The sequence below is a fragment of the Hippoglossus stenolepis genome, chromosome 10 (assembly GCF_022539355.2).
Source record: "Hippoglossus stenolepis isolate QCI-W04-F060 chromosome 10, HSTE1.2, whole genome shotgun sequence".
Lineage (NCBI taxonomy): Eukaryota > Metazoa > Chordata > Actinopteri > Pleuronectiformes > Pleuronectidae > Hippoglossus > Hippoglossus stenolepis.
In genome coordinates, this window is record NC_061492.1 from 9,069,968 (window position 1) to 9,088,052 (window position 18,085).

General features: G+C 40.8%; 2 protein-coding genes across 8 annotated transcripts in view; both read left to right on the forward strand.

Moving 5' to 3' along the window:
• The window catches only part of dnmt3ab (DNA (cytosine-5-)-methyltransferase 3 alpha b), a 37,941-nt gene extending 33,181 nt beyond the window's left edge, over positions 1–4,760 (forward strand). For all 4 annotated transcript variants that reach the window (XM_035167713.2, XM_035167714.2, XM_035167716.2 and 1 more), the window contains 3 exons: positions 710–779; positions 1,251–1,369; positions 1,519–4,760. In XM_035167713.2, coding sequence (XP_035023604.2) covers positions 710–779; positions 1,251–1,369; positions 1,519–1,660 — 331 coding nt within the window. In that variant the 3' untranslated portion in view covers positions 1,661–4,760. The remainder of the gene's footprint in view (positions 1–709; positions 780–1,250; positions 1,370–1,518) is intronic.
• Positions 4,761–6,341: 1,581 nt separating this feature from the next.
• On the forward strand, positions 6,342–17,181 carry dpysl5a (dihydropyrimidinase like 5a). Of its 4 annotated transcripts, none has more exons than XM_035167107.2 (13): positions 6,342–6,541; positions 8,976–9,267; positions 11,128–11,286; positions 11,910–12,089; positions 12,216–12,284; positions 12,398–12,442; positions 12,932–13,007; positions 13,290–13,446; positions 13,519–13,660; positions 13,863–14,005; positions 14,137–14,344; positions 14,579–14,747; positions 15,615–17,181. In XM_035167107.2, exons 2-13 carry the CDS (start codon positions 9,007–9,009, stop codon positions 15,698–15,700), a joined length of 1,695 nt encoding a protein of 564 aa, XP_035022998.1. In that variant the 5' UTR covers positions 6,342–6,541; positions 8,976–9,006; the 3' UTR covers positions 15,701–17,181. The 4 variants fall into 4 exon arrangements, with proteins under 4 accessions (XP_035022998.1, XP_035022996.1, XP_035022994.1 ...); XM_035167105.2 differs by having other exon boundaries at positions 8,997–9,267; XM_035167103.2 differs by lacking the exon at positions 6,342–6,541 and adding an exon at positions 8,465–8,753.
• The last annotated feature ends 904 nt before the right edge of the window (positions 17,182–18,085 follow it).

Genomic DNA, 18,085 nt, shown 5'->3' on the forward strand with positions numbered 1-18,085 from the left:
TTATGTCTTGTTGTTATGTTATTTTTTGCAGGTAAAACATGCAGATTAGATTTACCAACCAGTCATTAAATGTTTTGTGACACTGCACGTCTGCTGCAACCATCAAAATTTGTTGTAGATATGAAATATATAATGTTTTTTTGTGGCTGTTTAAAGGGAAAAATCAAAAGCAGATGGTTAACAACCAAGAGGGTGTTTTGTTCCAGTGCTTTAACGAACCATCAAACCTAAAAAATATCTCAGGTCGGCTTTGTTTTATTTCTTTTTTCACCTTTTTTGATTATGTGGACAAAGATTAGTTATTCATTCATTATTGGTCAAAAGAAGATGGTATCAAGGTATCATGTTTCACTTTGATTTAACAATTTCATATTGATTATTTTATTTGATAAGTAAAAAATGGAAATCAGAGCTCCACTGGTTTCCCCCTTTTATTTTTTTTATATGCCAATCTGAAAAACTATCGGATCAGAAACGGTGATACGATCCGAACTGTTGAGTTTTGTGATGTGTTGCACCCAAAGTATGTTCATTCAGTCATGTACCGGAGGAGAGAAGCTTTCATCATTCATGGATTCTTAGACCACAGTCAGCAGAGTGAAGATTGTGCATTGAGTTTGTCAGTCATCAATTTAATGCACAACAAAGTTTTAGAAATGAAGTCCAATGTCTAAACACAAGTGTTGACTCCTGTTCTTTCTCGTTTCAGGCCTTTGTCCGCGATGTGCTCTGACAGGGTGGATCTCCAGGACTGTTTAGAACACGGCAGGACAGCTAAGGTATGTGTTTATAAGCATTGCTCGGTGAAAGATCAACACAGAACTTGAGAAATCATCGACGTCCTGACTGAAAGTTTTCTTCGTTTCGGATTCATTTGTTGGATTTCATATGTTTAGGAAAGAATCCTTTAGTTTGACTGGTATGATAATAGAAAAAGGAAATGTGTGTTATCTGTGACAGCATGTGTAGTAGAATTTGACAGCCAATGATGTTTGTGGAAATATATTCACGCACATGATACATGACATCAGTTAGTTTGATTTCTTTTCAACCTTGCACACTGGCGGCACCCAGTGGCAGCAGGAGGTAGCACTTTGGAAATCCATCAGTCACAACTTAGTTAACTGAGCAGAAGATCCTCAACCAGACTATTTGATCTGTAATACTGGGATGAAAGAGGTTAAAGTTCCACATTTTGAGTGAAATAAGACAACGCAGCCAGTAATACTCATGGACTTGTTTCTCCTCAGTTTGGCAAAGTGAGGACCATCACCACCAGGTCTAACTCCATCAAGCAGGGCAAGGACCAGCACTTCCCCGTCTACATGAACGAGAAGGAGGACATTCTCTGGTGCACTGAGATGGAGAGGTACGTGAAGGTCATCCTTTGAATAACTGTTCATGTGAGTCTTCTTCTGAAATCTGAACCTCACTATCGTCTCCCTGTGTCTTCCGCCCGTCTTGCTCCCTCTCTGTGCTCGTCTTGTGTCCCCTGGCCGCTCTGGTTGCTCTCACCAGGATCTTCGGCTTTCCGGTCCACTACACGGACGTGTCCAACATGAGCCGACTGGCGAGGCAGAGGCTCCTGGGCAGGTCATGGAGCGTCCCGGTCATCCGCCACCTGTTTGCACCACTCAAAGAATACTTTGCCTGCGCTTGAGCGGCGGGGCGACTCACTCTCAACCATTTAGAACTACAGCTGTCTATTGTGACTAGAAATAAGAGCCTTGATCCTCAAGTTATACCCTCGGTATAACTTGAGAGCGAAACATTGACGTAGATTTCACATTATTTCTTGTATTTGAATTTTTTAATTCTTATTCTATTTAATTTTGATATGTCATTTTACCTTTTTAGCAGTGTTATCAAGTATTGTTGATTTTGTTTGTGCAAGCTATACTTGAGACTATGCTTTCTTCTCACTGAGACAGAAAAGTGCTTAACACGTGTTTTTGTTTCAAAAGAGACGCGACTGGAAACATCGGGAAAGTGGTTTAGAGACGTGTGAAATGTTTCTGCTGTGTGAGCGCGCTGTGCCGTCGTTGTGGGGTGTGGGGGGCAGCAAGGTTCCCAGTGCAGTGCAGCCGTGCTTCCAGCTACTGAGCCTCACAGAGATACGCGGGGGAAGGCGATTTGTCTTCAGTGTCAGGAGAGCCGTGTCTCCGAGAATCCAAAACACCAGATCACATATACCTCTTTGTTTACAGTTTCTATACACAACTGAAGGTAATAAAAGGTACTACTGTAATGTGGTTACAATACCATGGTGCTCCAAAATGATGAGAAGCATCATAACCCATGTGGCACTGCAACTTAAGACAATAAGAAGCTCTTGAACCTGGTGCTGAAAAGGAAAAAAAAAAAAGTTTTTATGCTTAGTGGAAAAGAAATCTCGTCCGCGTCCTTTGGTTCACTTCAGAGGAAACATGGGGGGAGGGGGGGGCGGAGAGTAGACTGCAAAATCACCTCTTTTCTGCGTTTTACAGCTTTTATACCGTTTTTAAATATAGAGCTCATTTAATCGCTGGATCTGCACAAACAGGAAGTGAAGCTAGCCACATGGGAAATGATGTTTTCTGTCATTCAAAGAAAAGAAAAAAAATATCTTCAGATCAAAGTCTGTGGTGAGCTACTTTTTTCTAGTTTCATCCTGACCAATGACATTACTGTACAACTGTCTGCGAGCGTGGCGGCTGGAGGGGCGGCGGGGCGGCCAGGCCGGGTCTCCCTCCGCCTCCACCTCCGCGCCTCTAAACTGAAAAACTGTCAGGTGCAAATATCCTCAACAATATGGTGCGGCTTCACAAAGTTCTTCTACCTTTTTTATAGCAATTTTGTGCTGTTTTATCAACATTATAAAGCACTTTTATATGTATACTTTCTTTTTTTTCTTGATATTTTTTTTTATTTTTAAAAGACTATTGGTTCTTGTGAATTGTTTTTGTTGTTTCGTTTCATGATGTGAACTGATCTACCCTCGTGTAATACTTTTTGTATACAGTAGGGCTGTGCCAATAGAAGTGAAAGAATGGATTTTGATATGTGAAACCCACGTTATTTGACTCTGTGTACAGTAGATTGACATTTGTAACCCCCCCCCGAACCCCCTTTTCCTTTTCTCCCACCATCCATATTGTTGACTTGCTCTAAAGCAGCGATACAATAGGTTTCTACCCGGTTTCAAAGAATGTCTACTTTCTGTTAAGATTGTAAAATGTACGACCGGAGTTCCAGAACTCTGTCGTGTGCTTTGTGTAATATTTTGTCCCCTATGAAGGACAGTTGGCCTCCGCCGCTTCCCTGATGAATCGTAGTCGCCATGTTGACAAATTTTAAGTGCTGATCCAAATTTGGATTCTCAAACTAAATTCTCTTGATTGTAACCTCTCGAGCTGAACTATGGAGGATTTAGGCTTCGGTTTGTCAAAACGAAAAACTGACAGTGTTTGACGAAGACACTCAAAGAATAAAGAGGATAATAGAGACAGATGCTATCGCTTAATCTATATCATATTTAAGATTCAAAATTTGAAATTTAATTTCTTAATGTAATTAATTTCTTAAGTGACCTTATTGCTATAAATTTTGTCCGAGCGCGCCGGGCTCAATATGAGCCTCCATGCTTTTAACCAGATGTTATCCCCCCCCCTCCCTCCTGATGTAGAACTTAACACCCCCTCATGTTTGTACATTTTGTACATAGAGTTTTCTGGCTGCTGTTTTTTTTTTTTTACGTATGAGATGTACAAATATAATTCTTTGCTAATATATATCATCGAATTAGAGAAAGAAATCTTAGGATGAGAATAAAAATCAATTTGATTCAAAACTTGCTCTGAGCATTAGATAGAGGGAGACTCCAAGTCAACTTTTTTTTCTTACTGATTTGTTTTTATCAAGTGAATCCAGATTTAATGTCGTGTGATCTTAATAGTGGCCTATGGACAGCTTTAAGACGAACGGTCTCCACTTCACTGCACAGCCCTACATGGTGGTGTTTTTAGCTTCTGTTTCTTTTGTAAGAATAAAAAAAAAAAAAGAGGGATTGTAGGTGTTTTCCGATGGTGCTAAACATTTTACCTAATCAAGACAAATATATTTGATTGGAAGATAAATAAACATGTCCCGACAATGACTGTTTTTAAGTTCCTTGTAGTAACGGAAAAAGAACTATTATTTCACTCATATAAATATATTAACAAAGGCATTTTAACTTTGTACTTGAAAAAATAAGGATAACAAATAATGAAAGGTCTCCTATATTGTTTTAGATTAGAGATTGCTGTAGTTGGTGCTTATCTGTGGGAAAAAATCGTGTGAGAAAAAAAAAGCGGTAACTTTTACTGTAGCATAATGTACGCTTAATACGCATCGCTTCTTAATCCTACATTCCATGCTGTAATATTCTCCATGTCTGTTTTTCAAAATGTTGTTTTGAGTCGATGATCTTTTTTTTGGTTTTGTTTTTATTTGTTTTGTTTTGTTTTTAATCAGAAACATTTCATTTTTACTGTTCGAGGCAGGTCAATAATTCTATATCCAGTGACACTGTTGGCGCCCTGTGTGACTTTGTTTCCGTCATAACTGTTTTATGGCTCCTCCACTTTTTTCCTCAAGACCAGTTCGTACAGCAGATGTAGCAGCAGTCATTCTCCACTTTGAACCCCTCATACTTCTGTTTAGTGTCCAGAGAGAAGATAAAGGCTCCGTATGTACTTGTGCTGGAGAACACTTGAATAAATGTATTGTTTTTGTGCAAAGAAATCTCCTGTCCTTCTTTTTACCTCATTTGTTTTTGTTTTAAAGTGATAATTTGCATTGAAGTTCCTGAAAATGTTGTTAAAATGTTCTAGATTAAAATTGAGGTCGTTTTCAGCAGTTTTCAATTCATATTACTTATATATTACTAAATATTAAGTTACTATTTATGACCCACCCCCAACAAACTCTAAAAAATACATGAAACCTTACATATATAATTTAAATTTATATTAACACACAGAAACCTTGAAATAATGATTAACTACCACATATTCATGCGATGATCCGTCATAATTACGCAGACTGAGGCTTAATAATTCACATGTCTAGTGATGGAAAAGTGATGTGATGGTGTATTTCTAATCATCAGGGGGCTGATGGAGATGATGTCCAGTTTCTTTCCCATCATGCCCTGCAGCAGAGGATGTTTTTTTTAATTTGCCTACTTGCTCTATAAATAAGGGTGTTGCCCTGAAGCTCCTCACTGATCTGACCTCAACATGTTGCCACTCTACAAACCTTTATCAAGCCATCACACAGACTTTATGGGCTTTGCACTTATACTTTCTACTAAAGCTGCTCATAAATATATAATTTATCTGTATTATATTTATTTTTACTTTCATTATAAATATTGCAGGTCAGAGAATAGGTCAATAAGGACATTTCATCAAAGCGCCTGGAGACATTTTAACAATTACACATTTATGAAATGATAATGATGGTAACACATTAGAATGGTCTCGTCGTGCAGCCTGTTGTCTTAATGTCCCCCCTCTTCCTCTCACAGTGGTACAGCCTCCTCCCAGCGGACACGCCCAAAATCCACACTGATTAGTTGCTCAGGCGACCAAGCCTTCGCTGCCCACAGCTGATTGGTCCTTCGCACCGTCTCACGGCCTGGATGCTGCGAGCCGCGTCAAGTCAGTTGCAGATAGAGGGGATGGCACCGGAACACAGGTGGTGGGCCTACAAAATAAAAGCACGACAAAGCAAAGAGCCAATACTGCCACAAAAACAAAAGAGGCCTTTTTTAAAAATATCGATCAGTGATAGAAATGCACTGGTGTTATTGCTCAAAAATAATAAACAAGACATATTTAGTATCATAAAATCTGGTGGTGTTCAAATTACTTTAGTCATGCATTTAATTATAGTTATCAATGTGTGAGTTTTTATAGATATTTATTCATATTGAACTACTGTTTTTAAATGTTGAAATACCCCTTAAAGTCAAGATTTTTTTTTTTGCCAGTATTGCAATAATTTGTCAATTCGTAGATCTAGTGAAAAGGTGATTCTCTCCATCGGTAAAAATACACGTACAGTCAGTCTTTGTTGGAGGCTCGGCTTTCGTGTCACAGCTTTCCTACTGGCTGCTGATAATATCTTTTTTATAAATATTTGTATTGTGCCGATAGATTAAATTTAAATCAAAAATCACTTTAATTTGATGAAGATTCCCTCTTGATGAAGTACTTTGACTAAAAAAGTTGCACAGGATAATCACTGTGGAGGATTTTATTTGGAAATCCATAAAGGGGAAGTGTCCCTTGCATCTTCTTGCTGACTTGACGGGACTGATGCTGCTGGTCTCAGACCGGCCAAGAAGGCATCCATCTGGTGTGTGTGTGTGTCTGTGTGAGTGTGTGTGTGTGTGTATATATGTGTGTGTGTGCGTGTGTCTCCTTGGGAAGTGCAGTCAACGGATTGTGTTGCATTCACACAGAAAGTAACGGGGGAGCCGAGTGGAGCAGCAGCATCAGGCCCCATAGAGCAGGTATGTGATGCTCATCAGCTTCATTCTGTCTGCAAGTGTGTGTCTGGTTCTGTGTGTGTGTCTGGGCGGAAATCCTCTCCTGCTGGAGACTTTGTTTCCATGCTCCCTCCTCCTCCTCCTCCTCCCCTGGCTGCAGCAGGTCTGGGGTGTCTCCTCGTCAAACCTCCTCCCCGGGACCCTGCACACACCCTGAAGGAGCCTCCAGCAGGTGTGAGGCCGGTGCACCGGTGATCCAGGACCGGTCACAGTGCACCGGAGGAGGGACTGAGGTCTGGGAGGAGGAGGAGGAGGAGGAGGAGGAGGAAGAGGCTGGTGGTTTGGTTTCTAGGTCGATGATAATGATGAAGGCTGTGCAGCCGCTCCTGCCGGATGGGGACCGGTTTCTTTGTGTCAAGTGTCATCATCTCATCATCACACATAAATCTCTGTAGTCATTTATCTGGGTGGTTTTGAAATAGAAATAGTAAAGATTGCTTGAGATTGACCAGTGATTTCCTGGATTTTTACGCACAAATCCATGAAAATAGAAAGATATTTAGGGCAAATGTCAGGGCAACTCCTAGTTCCTTTTGTGGCTGCTTAATCTATAATCGATTATTGCATATGTGCTATAATAAAATTGCACATTTTTACTGTTCTCTAGTGTTTAAACAGGCAACACAAGCTCACATATTGATTATTGACTAACTTCCACAGTGGTAACTCAGCTATAGACCCCACATTATTATTATTATAATAACAATCATAACTTTATTATGGCCTGTAGCTGCTTCCATGCTTCGTATGATATGATATCGTTATCTCCTGTGTGATATGAGCCACAGACAGTATCACCCATCAGATCTGCTGGATGTGTGAGGGAGTCCATGCAGTAAAGTTGCCGCACCCTCAAACGTACACACCCTACACGCACACACACACGCAAGCACGCTGGATACACACACACACACACACACACACACACACACACACACACACACACACACACACACACATCATTACAGGAGTTGTGGTTAAAAGAAGGTAGAGACTTGTTTCTTTGTTGTTCATGAATAGTTAATCACTGACAGGAACTATAAGAAAACACAGTGTGGTTTTATTTTGGGGATTATTACTGATTCTGTGTGTTTTATTTATTTATTTAATAAGTAGAAAAGAGTACAGCAACACATGTAGTGGTTGTGATTAGGATCACATTTTAAACCAACAAGACTAGAAGGATTTAATGTTTATCTATGATTGTTGTTTTATTTAATCAAAACTGCAAATTTGATATTGATTTGATTTAACTGACTTTTTGATTAATCACGACCAAGAAAATGTTTCTTCACAATGAAATTGTTCTCAAACTTTCTGCTTTTGTGTTTCAAATTTTCGGTTTAAAAAATCCTGGCATCAATCAATATACTGTAGTCAGTACCGTATATAAATACTTCACTTAGGAAAAGTAAACTCCTTCCAAATTCGCCAGTGTCATCAGTCGTCAGTGGCTCAGCGAATCCAACTACCAGGGTGAAGCTTTCTACATCAATTCCTCTGCTTTTGAGGTCAGAAAGTAAAAATACTAAGATCAGTCAGTAAAATATCTACTATATATAGTTTTGACGCATTAGTACCCAGTTAGTGAGCAGTTCATCTGAACCCGTAACTTTATTGTTTCATTAGAATCATTTTATGCCTGTGCAGGTAAAACTATACCAATATCTGCAAGAAAACAGGAGAGAGTGAAGAAAAGTCATGAAAATAAAGAAGATAAACACAATAAAACTAACATACATTTAAAAACAACTTTTCCTACCCCAGTAATCCATTGGTGAACCCTGGGATTTTTCTTTCTGACCCACTGGAGTAGAGTAGAGCTATTTAGCTTTGTATGTTGTGTAAGAGAATCCACCTCAGCTCACTTGATTCTTATTTTTCAGCCATTGTGATTCTCTCTCTATGCAGCTTCATAGTGAGGGAATTGTAAGTAGCTTAATGCTGCCTCAGTCCTTTCAGAATAATAGCCTTTTGGAGCCGTGTTTGTCAGCTTCTTTCTGTTTACCACCACATCGCGGTCCACTAGGACGTCAGGTCTCAGGCTGTGACTGACACGGCTGTTGCTCTCCCAGCCTCGTAGCTGATGTCAGTCACAGGCTGACGGACTGGTCTCAGAGCAGCACCACTGACCCTTCGCTCTCTTCCACAGTCTTACTACACTGTTCAGAATGAGGTACAGTGAAATGTTCATTTTCTGTAAGTTCTTGTGGAAATGCCTCAAGTTCTTTCCGGGACCAAACAGTTTAAAAGGTTGGGGTTAGGGTTAGGGTAGTAGTTAGGGGGGTTAGGGTTATACTAGTATAAATGTTCTTGTGTTTTTTCGGTGTGGTGGTTGTACACAGTCAGATCTCCACTGTTGTCGAGAGAAAATCTTAAATCCCTATTGTGAAATCAGTTTTTTCTCTCCGCCTCACAGAGCCATAGCCATGTCTTCCAGCTCAGCGATGGTGCGGATCCTGATAAAGGGCGGCAAGGTGGTGAACGATGACTGCACCCAGGAGGCCGACGTCTACATCGAGAACGGCATCATCCAGCAGGTGGGGAAGGAGATGATGATCCCTGGCGGGGCCAAAGTGATAGACGCCACTGGAAAACTGGTCCTCCCCGGTGGCATCGACACCAGCGTCCACCTGGACGAATACTTCATGAATGCCACCACAGCAGACGACTACTACAGCGGCACCAAGGTAAAGTCCTGCTGGAAATGCAAAGACAGTAACATGGGCTAAATGTAGAACAGAGTGAGAGCAGAGCAGAATAAGACCCATGTTTTTACAAATCCTTTTCTATAATTTTGACTTTCCGGGATATCCCTCTCATGCTGATATTGCAGAAGATCACAAATGTGTCCTTTTGACCAACAAAAACTTTCCACTGATGTTCATTTTAACTGAGAGGTCAGTGATGCGCCCTGTTTTTGGCTTGTGACAACTTTATTTAGTATTTACTTTTTTTCAGATCAAATATGTTGGTTATTTTAACCAGAACTACTTTCCCAAATGAAGACCATAAGATGTCAACATAACAAACAGGATGTTAGAATGTAATCAAAATCATTTGGGGAAATTTTGGGGCTGATGCCATTACCGAGGTCAGGGAGTAAAAAATGTCCAAATGCAAAATATCAGCTAATATTGCTATATTGCTATATTATATTGTAATGATCCCTGAGATGTTTTTATCAAACAATGATAACAAATATATATTATGGAGGCTTGATATTTTATAGTTTAACCAAAAACTGTATAATGAATAAACACAAATTATTAAACAACAGAGATGCAACACAAAGAACCAGCAAGTTAAAACCACTTTGTAACGAGCGTCTTTCAAAACTTTCTGATGACACAATGAGAACGACACTCTAATAAAGTAAATGATTAACTGCGGCCAAACTGGACGGAACTCTTTTCTCTGAGAGCTTCACAAGGGTTTAATAGTTTCTCTTTCACCAACATCACACACAGATGATTTGGCATTTTGTTGGTATAGCGCTCAGCAGTGGAGGCGAACAGCTGCCAGAACGTCTGGTCATCATGGCTGCTGATGAGACTGGGAGACCCCATTCTTCTTTCCGAGCACCATGATGACTCATCACTCCGTAGCACTTGGAGATGATGGGAGAGATGACGCCGTGCGCAGGAATTCAGATGTTTCAGTGAGTGGACGGAGCGGTGGAGCGTGGTGACAGACACTATTCTCCACTGTTCTCCGTCTGCTCCCCCTCCCAACCCACTGCCGTGCTCCAGAATGACTCCATCTGCATCTCCAAATGCAGATGAGTATCTGTTTCCATGGATACCGGGGAGCTGCTGCAAAGGCTGCCGCAAAAAAGCCTTTTCACTCTCGCCATTGTGCTTGGAGACAATGGTTGTCAGACAGCCTCCCCCCGCCCCCCTCCAGTCTACACACTACCCACTACACACTACTCCACTCTCTAGGCTCAGCTGACAGATGCTCCGTGAAGCATGCACTCATACACAAAACACACCCTCTCTTTACGTGTTTGGTTACTGTAGCCTGTGTGTTTTTAGAGGATACAAAATAATAAGTGCTGTTACTGCTTTAAATGCCTCAGGTTATAAGATAAGATAAGATAATACTTTATTAGTCCCACAATGGGGACATTTGCAATTCATACTGGGAGGGGCAGTCAGTCCTGTGTTTTCTTAACTGTGTGAGGATTCAAATTCCCTCAACAGTCATCTGCAAAGAACCATAAAGATGAGCATTGATGGCAATAGAGGCTTTACTGTACATGCTAAGTGGATCAGTAGATTATGGTCTCTTCTGTATTTATGGGATTTAAAGATCAATATCTTCTGCTTGAGTGTCACGTAACGTCTCCTGTTATTCTTAATTTAAAGGTCTGCCTCTCATTTCACCTCAGATAAATACAGTATTACATTACAATGGGTAAAATCATTAGTTATCACCTCACTTGAAGGAAAGCAAAACAACTCAATTACTTATGCATATGAAGTAAAAACTGACATTCTACATGAGTGCTATTCAACTGAGTGCTATTCTGGGTTTCCTTTTCCCAGGCAGCTCTTGCCGGCGGTACGACAATGGTGATTGGTCACGTTCTGCCGGAGAAGAATGAGTCCTTGCTGGAAGCCTACGAGAGTTGCCGCAGCATGGCCGACCCCAAAACCTGCTGTGACTACGCTCTGCACGTGGGAGTTACTTGGTGGGGACCCAAGGTACGGTGGCGCTGTGCTTCCCAGCATCCCACGGGATTGGTTTAGATAGTTGGTTACTGTGGAACCTCTGTTAGTGACTTCTTACTTACCAGGATGTGTTCTACAGCTTCCAGAGATGTTTACATTTAACTTTCAGCTGCTTATATGTGTGCGTAGGGAGAACAACACCGAAACATGAGGGGGGTTTTAGGCATATAGCCAAGTCCAAAGTCATTAATTCATACAGCGCATGTAAAAATAACAGGAGTTGACTCAAACTGCTTTACAATCACAGCATATAGCCCAGTTGTACTTAAAACATAAAATGTCATGTGGTCAGGCCTGTAGTTTTTTTAATTACTGCCTGGGAAATCAGTGAAATTGTCAAAAATCACTTCAATCACTTGACACGTGACAAAAAGAGCTGTGCCAAAAGTGAAAGGGTTTTTCCTTTGCCCATGTCCCATCCTTCCACTATGTTTTAATAAAATTGATTGAGTAGTTTTTTGCATAAAGCTGCTAATAGTCAGACAAACAGGAATGGAAACATGTAACTCCTTTGTGGATGAAACGACCAGCATGGACACACAAGTGTGTTCATTGATTCTATACAACAAGCGGTGCTCGTTTCTATCCTCCGGCAGGTACAAGCTGAGATGGAGAAGCTGGTGAGAGAGAAGGGGGTGAACTCCTTTCAGATGTTCATGGCCTATAAGGACCTGTTCATGCTGAGAGACGGCGAGCTCTTCCAGGCCCTGCAGCACTGCAAGGACATCGGGGCGATAGCAAGAGTCCATGCTGAGAACGGGGAGCTGGTGGCAGAGGTGAGGGAGAATCATCTCAGGACCATTTCATTCATATTTTTGGATTGATGATAGAATATTGACTTATTATTATATGATATGCTTTTATATGTAATTAATGTATGGTGTTCTCTTTCCTCTTATCAGGGTGCAAAGGAAGCCCTGGACCTCGGCATCAGTGGCCCTGAGGGGATTGAAATTAGCAGACCTGAAGAGGTACGATAGTCAGGTTTAATCAGGTCGTCCTTCTAACCACTGTCTGGCAAATTAAATCACTTCCATTACAGCCAGACTCTTGTTTTAATAATAATAATAATGTTTCTCTACAGCTGGAGGCCGAGGCGACCCACAGGGCAATCACCATCGCCAACAGGGTGAGTGAGAGGTCGTTAGTACGTGAATATAATATAATGTAAACCTATTGTAATGTATGGGAAGACTTGGACCTGGATTATTATTATCTTATATAAAGGTCCCCAGAGGATGAATCATACTGACTGTGATGATTCCCCTCAGCCTCTAACACCACCAGCAGGTCCAGGTTTTCACTTACCCTCTGAAACATTACAAAATCTACTGGATCTACTACAAGTGCACCAGCACAACTACAAGATCTACTAGATTAAATGCCACGAAATTCTGTGAAGACATTCATGGTCTCCAGAGGTTGTCTTCTTTTGACATTGATAATGCCCGACTTTTTCTCTAGCGCCACCACAAGGTTCATATTTGTGCTTTTGAATCATGTAAACATGACTCCTGCAAAACATCAGCATGTTAACATTGTGAGCGTATTAGCATGTTGACAGAAGCATTTAGGTTAAATCCATTTCATAGGTTTTGCTTGTGTGTTTTTTCCGTAGGCCCACTGCCCGATCTACCTTGTGAATGTGTCCAGCATGTCTGCAGGAGATGTGGTGGCTACAGCCAAGATGCAAGGTGACACATATTTTCCGTTTACATCTGGTGATACCGTCTTAAAGACGAGTAAGAAACAATGGAAAAGTAGTCTCAGCTTTTTTGGAATATATCGTATATTTTAGAAGGTTTAACTACATCTACATTCTACTCAAATTAGAAAAAACACAGCTTAAGTGAAAATACACAACATTTAATTTGTCACTGGCATGTTTCCCAAAGTATTTTAGTGTGAAAATACTTAATGTTGGCCCCTTTTCTCACTGAGATTTAATCCAGTGTATGTGTACATGTATATTGTAGGTAAGGTGGTCCATGGGGAGACAACCACGGCCCACACTGTGCTGAACGGTATGCAGTACTATCATCAGGACTGGGCCCACGCTGCTGCCCATGTTACCGTGCCTCCTCTCCGCCTGGACCCCTGCACCCCCAATTTCCTAATGAGCCTGCTGGGAAAGTAAGTCTGCAAAATGTCACATTCCTGTTTTCCAACTGCTTCAAAATCTAAGCATGACCTCTCTGCCTGCAGTGACACTCTGAATGTTGTGGGGTCCGATCACCGTCCGTTCACCATCAAACAGAGAGCCATGGGTAAGGACGACTTCACAAAGATCCCCCACGGGCTGCCTGGCATACAGGACCGCATGAGCGTCATCTGGGAGAAAGGAGTGGTATGTGTAGCTCTTTTGTTCCCAGAGAACTTCCACGAACAGGACATCTGTTTCGGTTTTGAGGTTATCGATTCGAAAAAAAAGAAAAACAAAGACAGAAGAGGCACGAAAGACTCCTGCTTTCAGTGCATCAGTTAGATTTGTGTACGCATTTATCTCTCAGATTGCAGATTTGAATTATTGTGTTTGTTATAATTCATAGATCGGAGGTAAGATGGACGAGAATCGCTTTGTAGCAGTCACAAGCTCAAACGCAGCCAAGATCTACAACCTCTACCCCAGGAAAGGCAGGATCATCCCAGGAGCAGATGCTGATGTGGTCGTCTGGGACCCCGAGGGATCAAAGTATGAAACCGGATCCCTCCATTCATCGACCAGTCTGTCTCCCTCCAGCTCTCGTCTCATGTCTCAGAGGCCAGTTAGCTTTTTGTCGAGCTAAACTGGGTCATGACTCTCTCTTTCATTTTTGCCTGCAGGACCATTTCTGTGGACAACCAGGTCCAGGGAGGAGATGTGAACCTGTATGAGGGCCTTCGTTGTCACGGTGTTCCCCTTGTCACCATCAGCCGTGGGCGACTGGTCTATGAAAATGGCATTTTCACATGTGCTGAAGGCTCTGGAAAATTTTGCCCCCTGAGAACCTTCCCAGATTATCTTTACAAGAAGATGGTGCAGAGGGAAAAGGTATCGGACAGAAGTGAATTTCATTAATCATTAATTAGATGAACACAGCGTTCATCACATGTTACACAGAAGCCATTTTTCAAACATTATAATGATAAAACATTAATTTAGAGACATCTACACTAGTACTTGTACTATAACTAATACCAAGGGTACTATTATTGCTTTTATTTCTACTATGTCTGCAGCTTCTATTACTGCTTTAACTATAATTTGTGTGATGTCACGTACCAGTGCCAGGCGGTGAAAGCTGTGGAGCGGGAGCCGTACACAGGGGACGTTGTCTCGGTGGTCAACTCAGGAAAGAGGGACTTCGGGGCGTCAGATCTGGACACCCCGACGCGCCCCTGCACCCGGCACGGGGGCTTGAGGGACCTCCACGAGTCCAGCTTCAGCCTGTCTGGTGAGGACCAACATAAGGATTGCTGCTGCTGTTCTGGCCTTTAAAAAAATCTAAAGATTGGCCTGATGAGGGAGCTGTGGTTAAAGTAACTTGGGCAGTGACAGAGCATCTTGTTGGTCTGAGGTCGACCCAGTAGTGGAGGGGTTCAAATTAAATGTTGGGAAACCTTTTTAAAACATTTTAAACGCATCTTTTATCCTGAAAATATGTCACAATAAAAGATATTACAGATTGTTTTGCCAAACCAAGGTATTTAAAGTTTTACGCCCTCCTCTTTTCCAGTTATAGTTCACATTATTTTACATAAATGGAGATAGGATAAGTACTTTGGGTTAATTTAATCTCTTCATTAGAGACATTTGATTGTTGAAACCAGACTGAACATGAGGGTAGAGATAACTAATGATGTGCAACAAAAGTCTGGGGCCAAATCAGGGATGTTGAGGTCTATGGTTGATGCCTTAAACCCTAGAACCACCAGGTCACACTCCCCAGTATACTTTTAGATCAATGAGGAATAGAGTTTTTTTGACACCAAGTTACTTTATCTTGGAGCCTGGGGATTCATTTTGCCGAAAAAGATTACATAGATTTCTCAGGCACTGGAATGTCAGATTTTATGCCAACGGAAATCATACATGTACATTTCAAATGTTACGAGCAGCTTTCTAAGTGGAATGAAAAGAGTTGTTTTGATCTGTTGAAGTATGTTGCAATCCTTAAGTCTGACTAGAACTGCTTTGGACTGATTATAAGCTGTACAACACCACCAAGAAAATACGATTGAGCTGCTCTTAAATACTACTTTGAAAAACTATAGTTCCTTGTGTTTCGCTGCTAAACCCAAGTGATCCCCCGATGTTTCAGGTGCCCAGATCGATGACGCCATTCCAAAGAGGTCCTCGGCCCGGATCCTGGCTCCTCCTGGAGGGAGGTCCAGCGGGATCTGGTAACTTATCAGGAGGACGTCACATGAAGCGGAAGCACGACACCTGAGGGAAACATTTGGCCAAGCAAGACGACTTTGTTTTTCTTTGTGGGGTAATGGAGTCCTGTTTTCACGAGTTATTTAGGACTGTAAAACATTAAACTGTATGACATTGCCGTAACAAGGAAAACCTGTGTTAAGTGATTACATCTACCAAATTTCAGTCAAATGTTACCTCCAAAAAATAAGTGGAAAATAACAAAAAAGATGCCAATGAATTAATGGGGCTGTTGGATGTGGTTAGAGGGGCAATACTGTAACTAACTCATAGTTTTAGGAAGGTGAGTCATAGTTTTTATGATGCGACTGTGTTACCTCACCGTAAAATACGATTTTGCACTTGTATCATGTACTATTTAGATGCCTTTTTACATGATTTAATGTCACAACTGTCACAAATGTCTTTTTAACTGCGCGTCATGGTGAATGAAATGTAATGGTTTATTACAAGGGTGTTGGCATGACATTAATATGTCAGCACGTAAAAAAACAAAACAATGCAATTGACCGAATAATGAAAAACAACGTAATGCAAGTTAACCTTTTACATGTGTTTGTTAATTTATTTTTTTATACTGTATTATTTGAGCTTCATCCCTTTGATGCTACTGTGTTAGAATGATTTCCTTTAAAAAACACTGAGGCTCAGTAATTTATCGTCGTTGGATCAGCGTTTCAGCTCATGTTTACAGACTTCTGTTCCATCCCCTACTGAATGTGAATGAACCTACGCTGTGTGCACTGTGCATGTAGCATAGTTAGAGTTTCTGTCGTAAGCACCAATGTCACAGAATCCTCTTGTGGTCATATTCATTTTCAATAGCGAGCAAAGAGTCTCACCCAAACTGCCTTTTTCTCACCTGAGAACACTGACGCCCTCAAACACACCTCTGCAACCTGCCGCTACAGCTCGTGACCTCTGACATGTTGACCGCTGTCATTTCTTTTTCTTTTCTTTCTTTGAATTGTTCTGTTCTGAAACCGCGTCGTTTAAAACGTTCCCGAGAGACGGTGAAGGGATCCTCTTTAGGATTCAAGTCGCTGTTTCTTCAGGATCGTAACTGGTTCTCAACCACTGTGTTTTCATTGTTTGTCTTTAGTTACAGATTTTTTCTTGTGAATATTTGTGTTAGTGTCTGATTTAGTTGTTATTTTTGTCAAAACTGCCGAGTTAGCGGGGATGCACACGAGATTTAGCTCAATGTTTAGACCCAGTTATGTTCAGAAGATCATGATATAGTCAAAGTAGCACAACGCTTTTTCGATTTCACTTTTTTCATTTTTAGAAGCTCCTGCAAATGTTGTTGTGTTGTGTCCTCCTCCCTCCCAAACCTACACCGGTGCTGAACAATGTGTTGTCACATTGAATTCTGTTTATCTCTTTAGTTTTTCTTGCAGCTCTTTATCACATGATTTGAGTGCAAATAAACCACAAGGAAATCCTCAGCTGAGTCCCGTATCTGATTTCAGGTTCTGCTTTTTGTGTTTTGTGCTTTATTTGAGTCCCTCCAATTTATGCTGCTTTACTCATCTACCTCAGTAGATTGGGAGGAAAATATTGTACTATTACTGAACTGCAATACTGTAATTTAAAGTTTTTTAAAAAGTGGTTTTAAACCTTTTTTAGTGTTTCACCCGTTACAAAAAAGATTTATCTTGTGACCTGTTGGAGGAAGCCTCATCCAGAAACTACAGATTTAATATAATGTAGTTATCACTGCCTCCACTTCAACCAACTACAACAAGAAAAGGCTATCAATGCATCAACATATAGGGAATTAACAATCTATTAATGTGAAATATATTAATATGTCACTTACATGGGACATAAAACTGCAGAACAAGCGCTTATACTTTTGATACATTTGGCTGCTTTATAGGATTTGAAAGCAGGACCTTAACTTGTAATCAATCATTTTACATTGTTACTTGAATTGACTAGTTAATCAGCAGGAAAATAACCAGCAACTTTATGTTTTGTTTTTAGTAAAAACTGTGATGATTATATATATTTCATAATCTTTACTTTCTTTTACTGTTTCCCTTTCAACTATTGGTTGCTTTGGTAAGCATTAGTCTGTTTTCAACTCATTTATAATTCATAAAGGATTTGATTTGTTTGGTGGGTGCCATATGAAGACAGTTTGATTGGTTTAATGATATTTGTTCAGTTTTTGTTATCCTCACTCCTATAACTGCGAGTCTATTAATGAGTAAGCATAGCTGCAGACTTTATTTGTCCAGTAAAGCTGATTCTGATTGAACTTGTGCTTCAGTAGAAGGATCTGAGTTCTCATCCAGCAACAAACTCTAAATCAACACACAAACAGAAAGCTGCCTACTTCACACC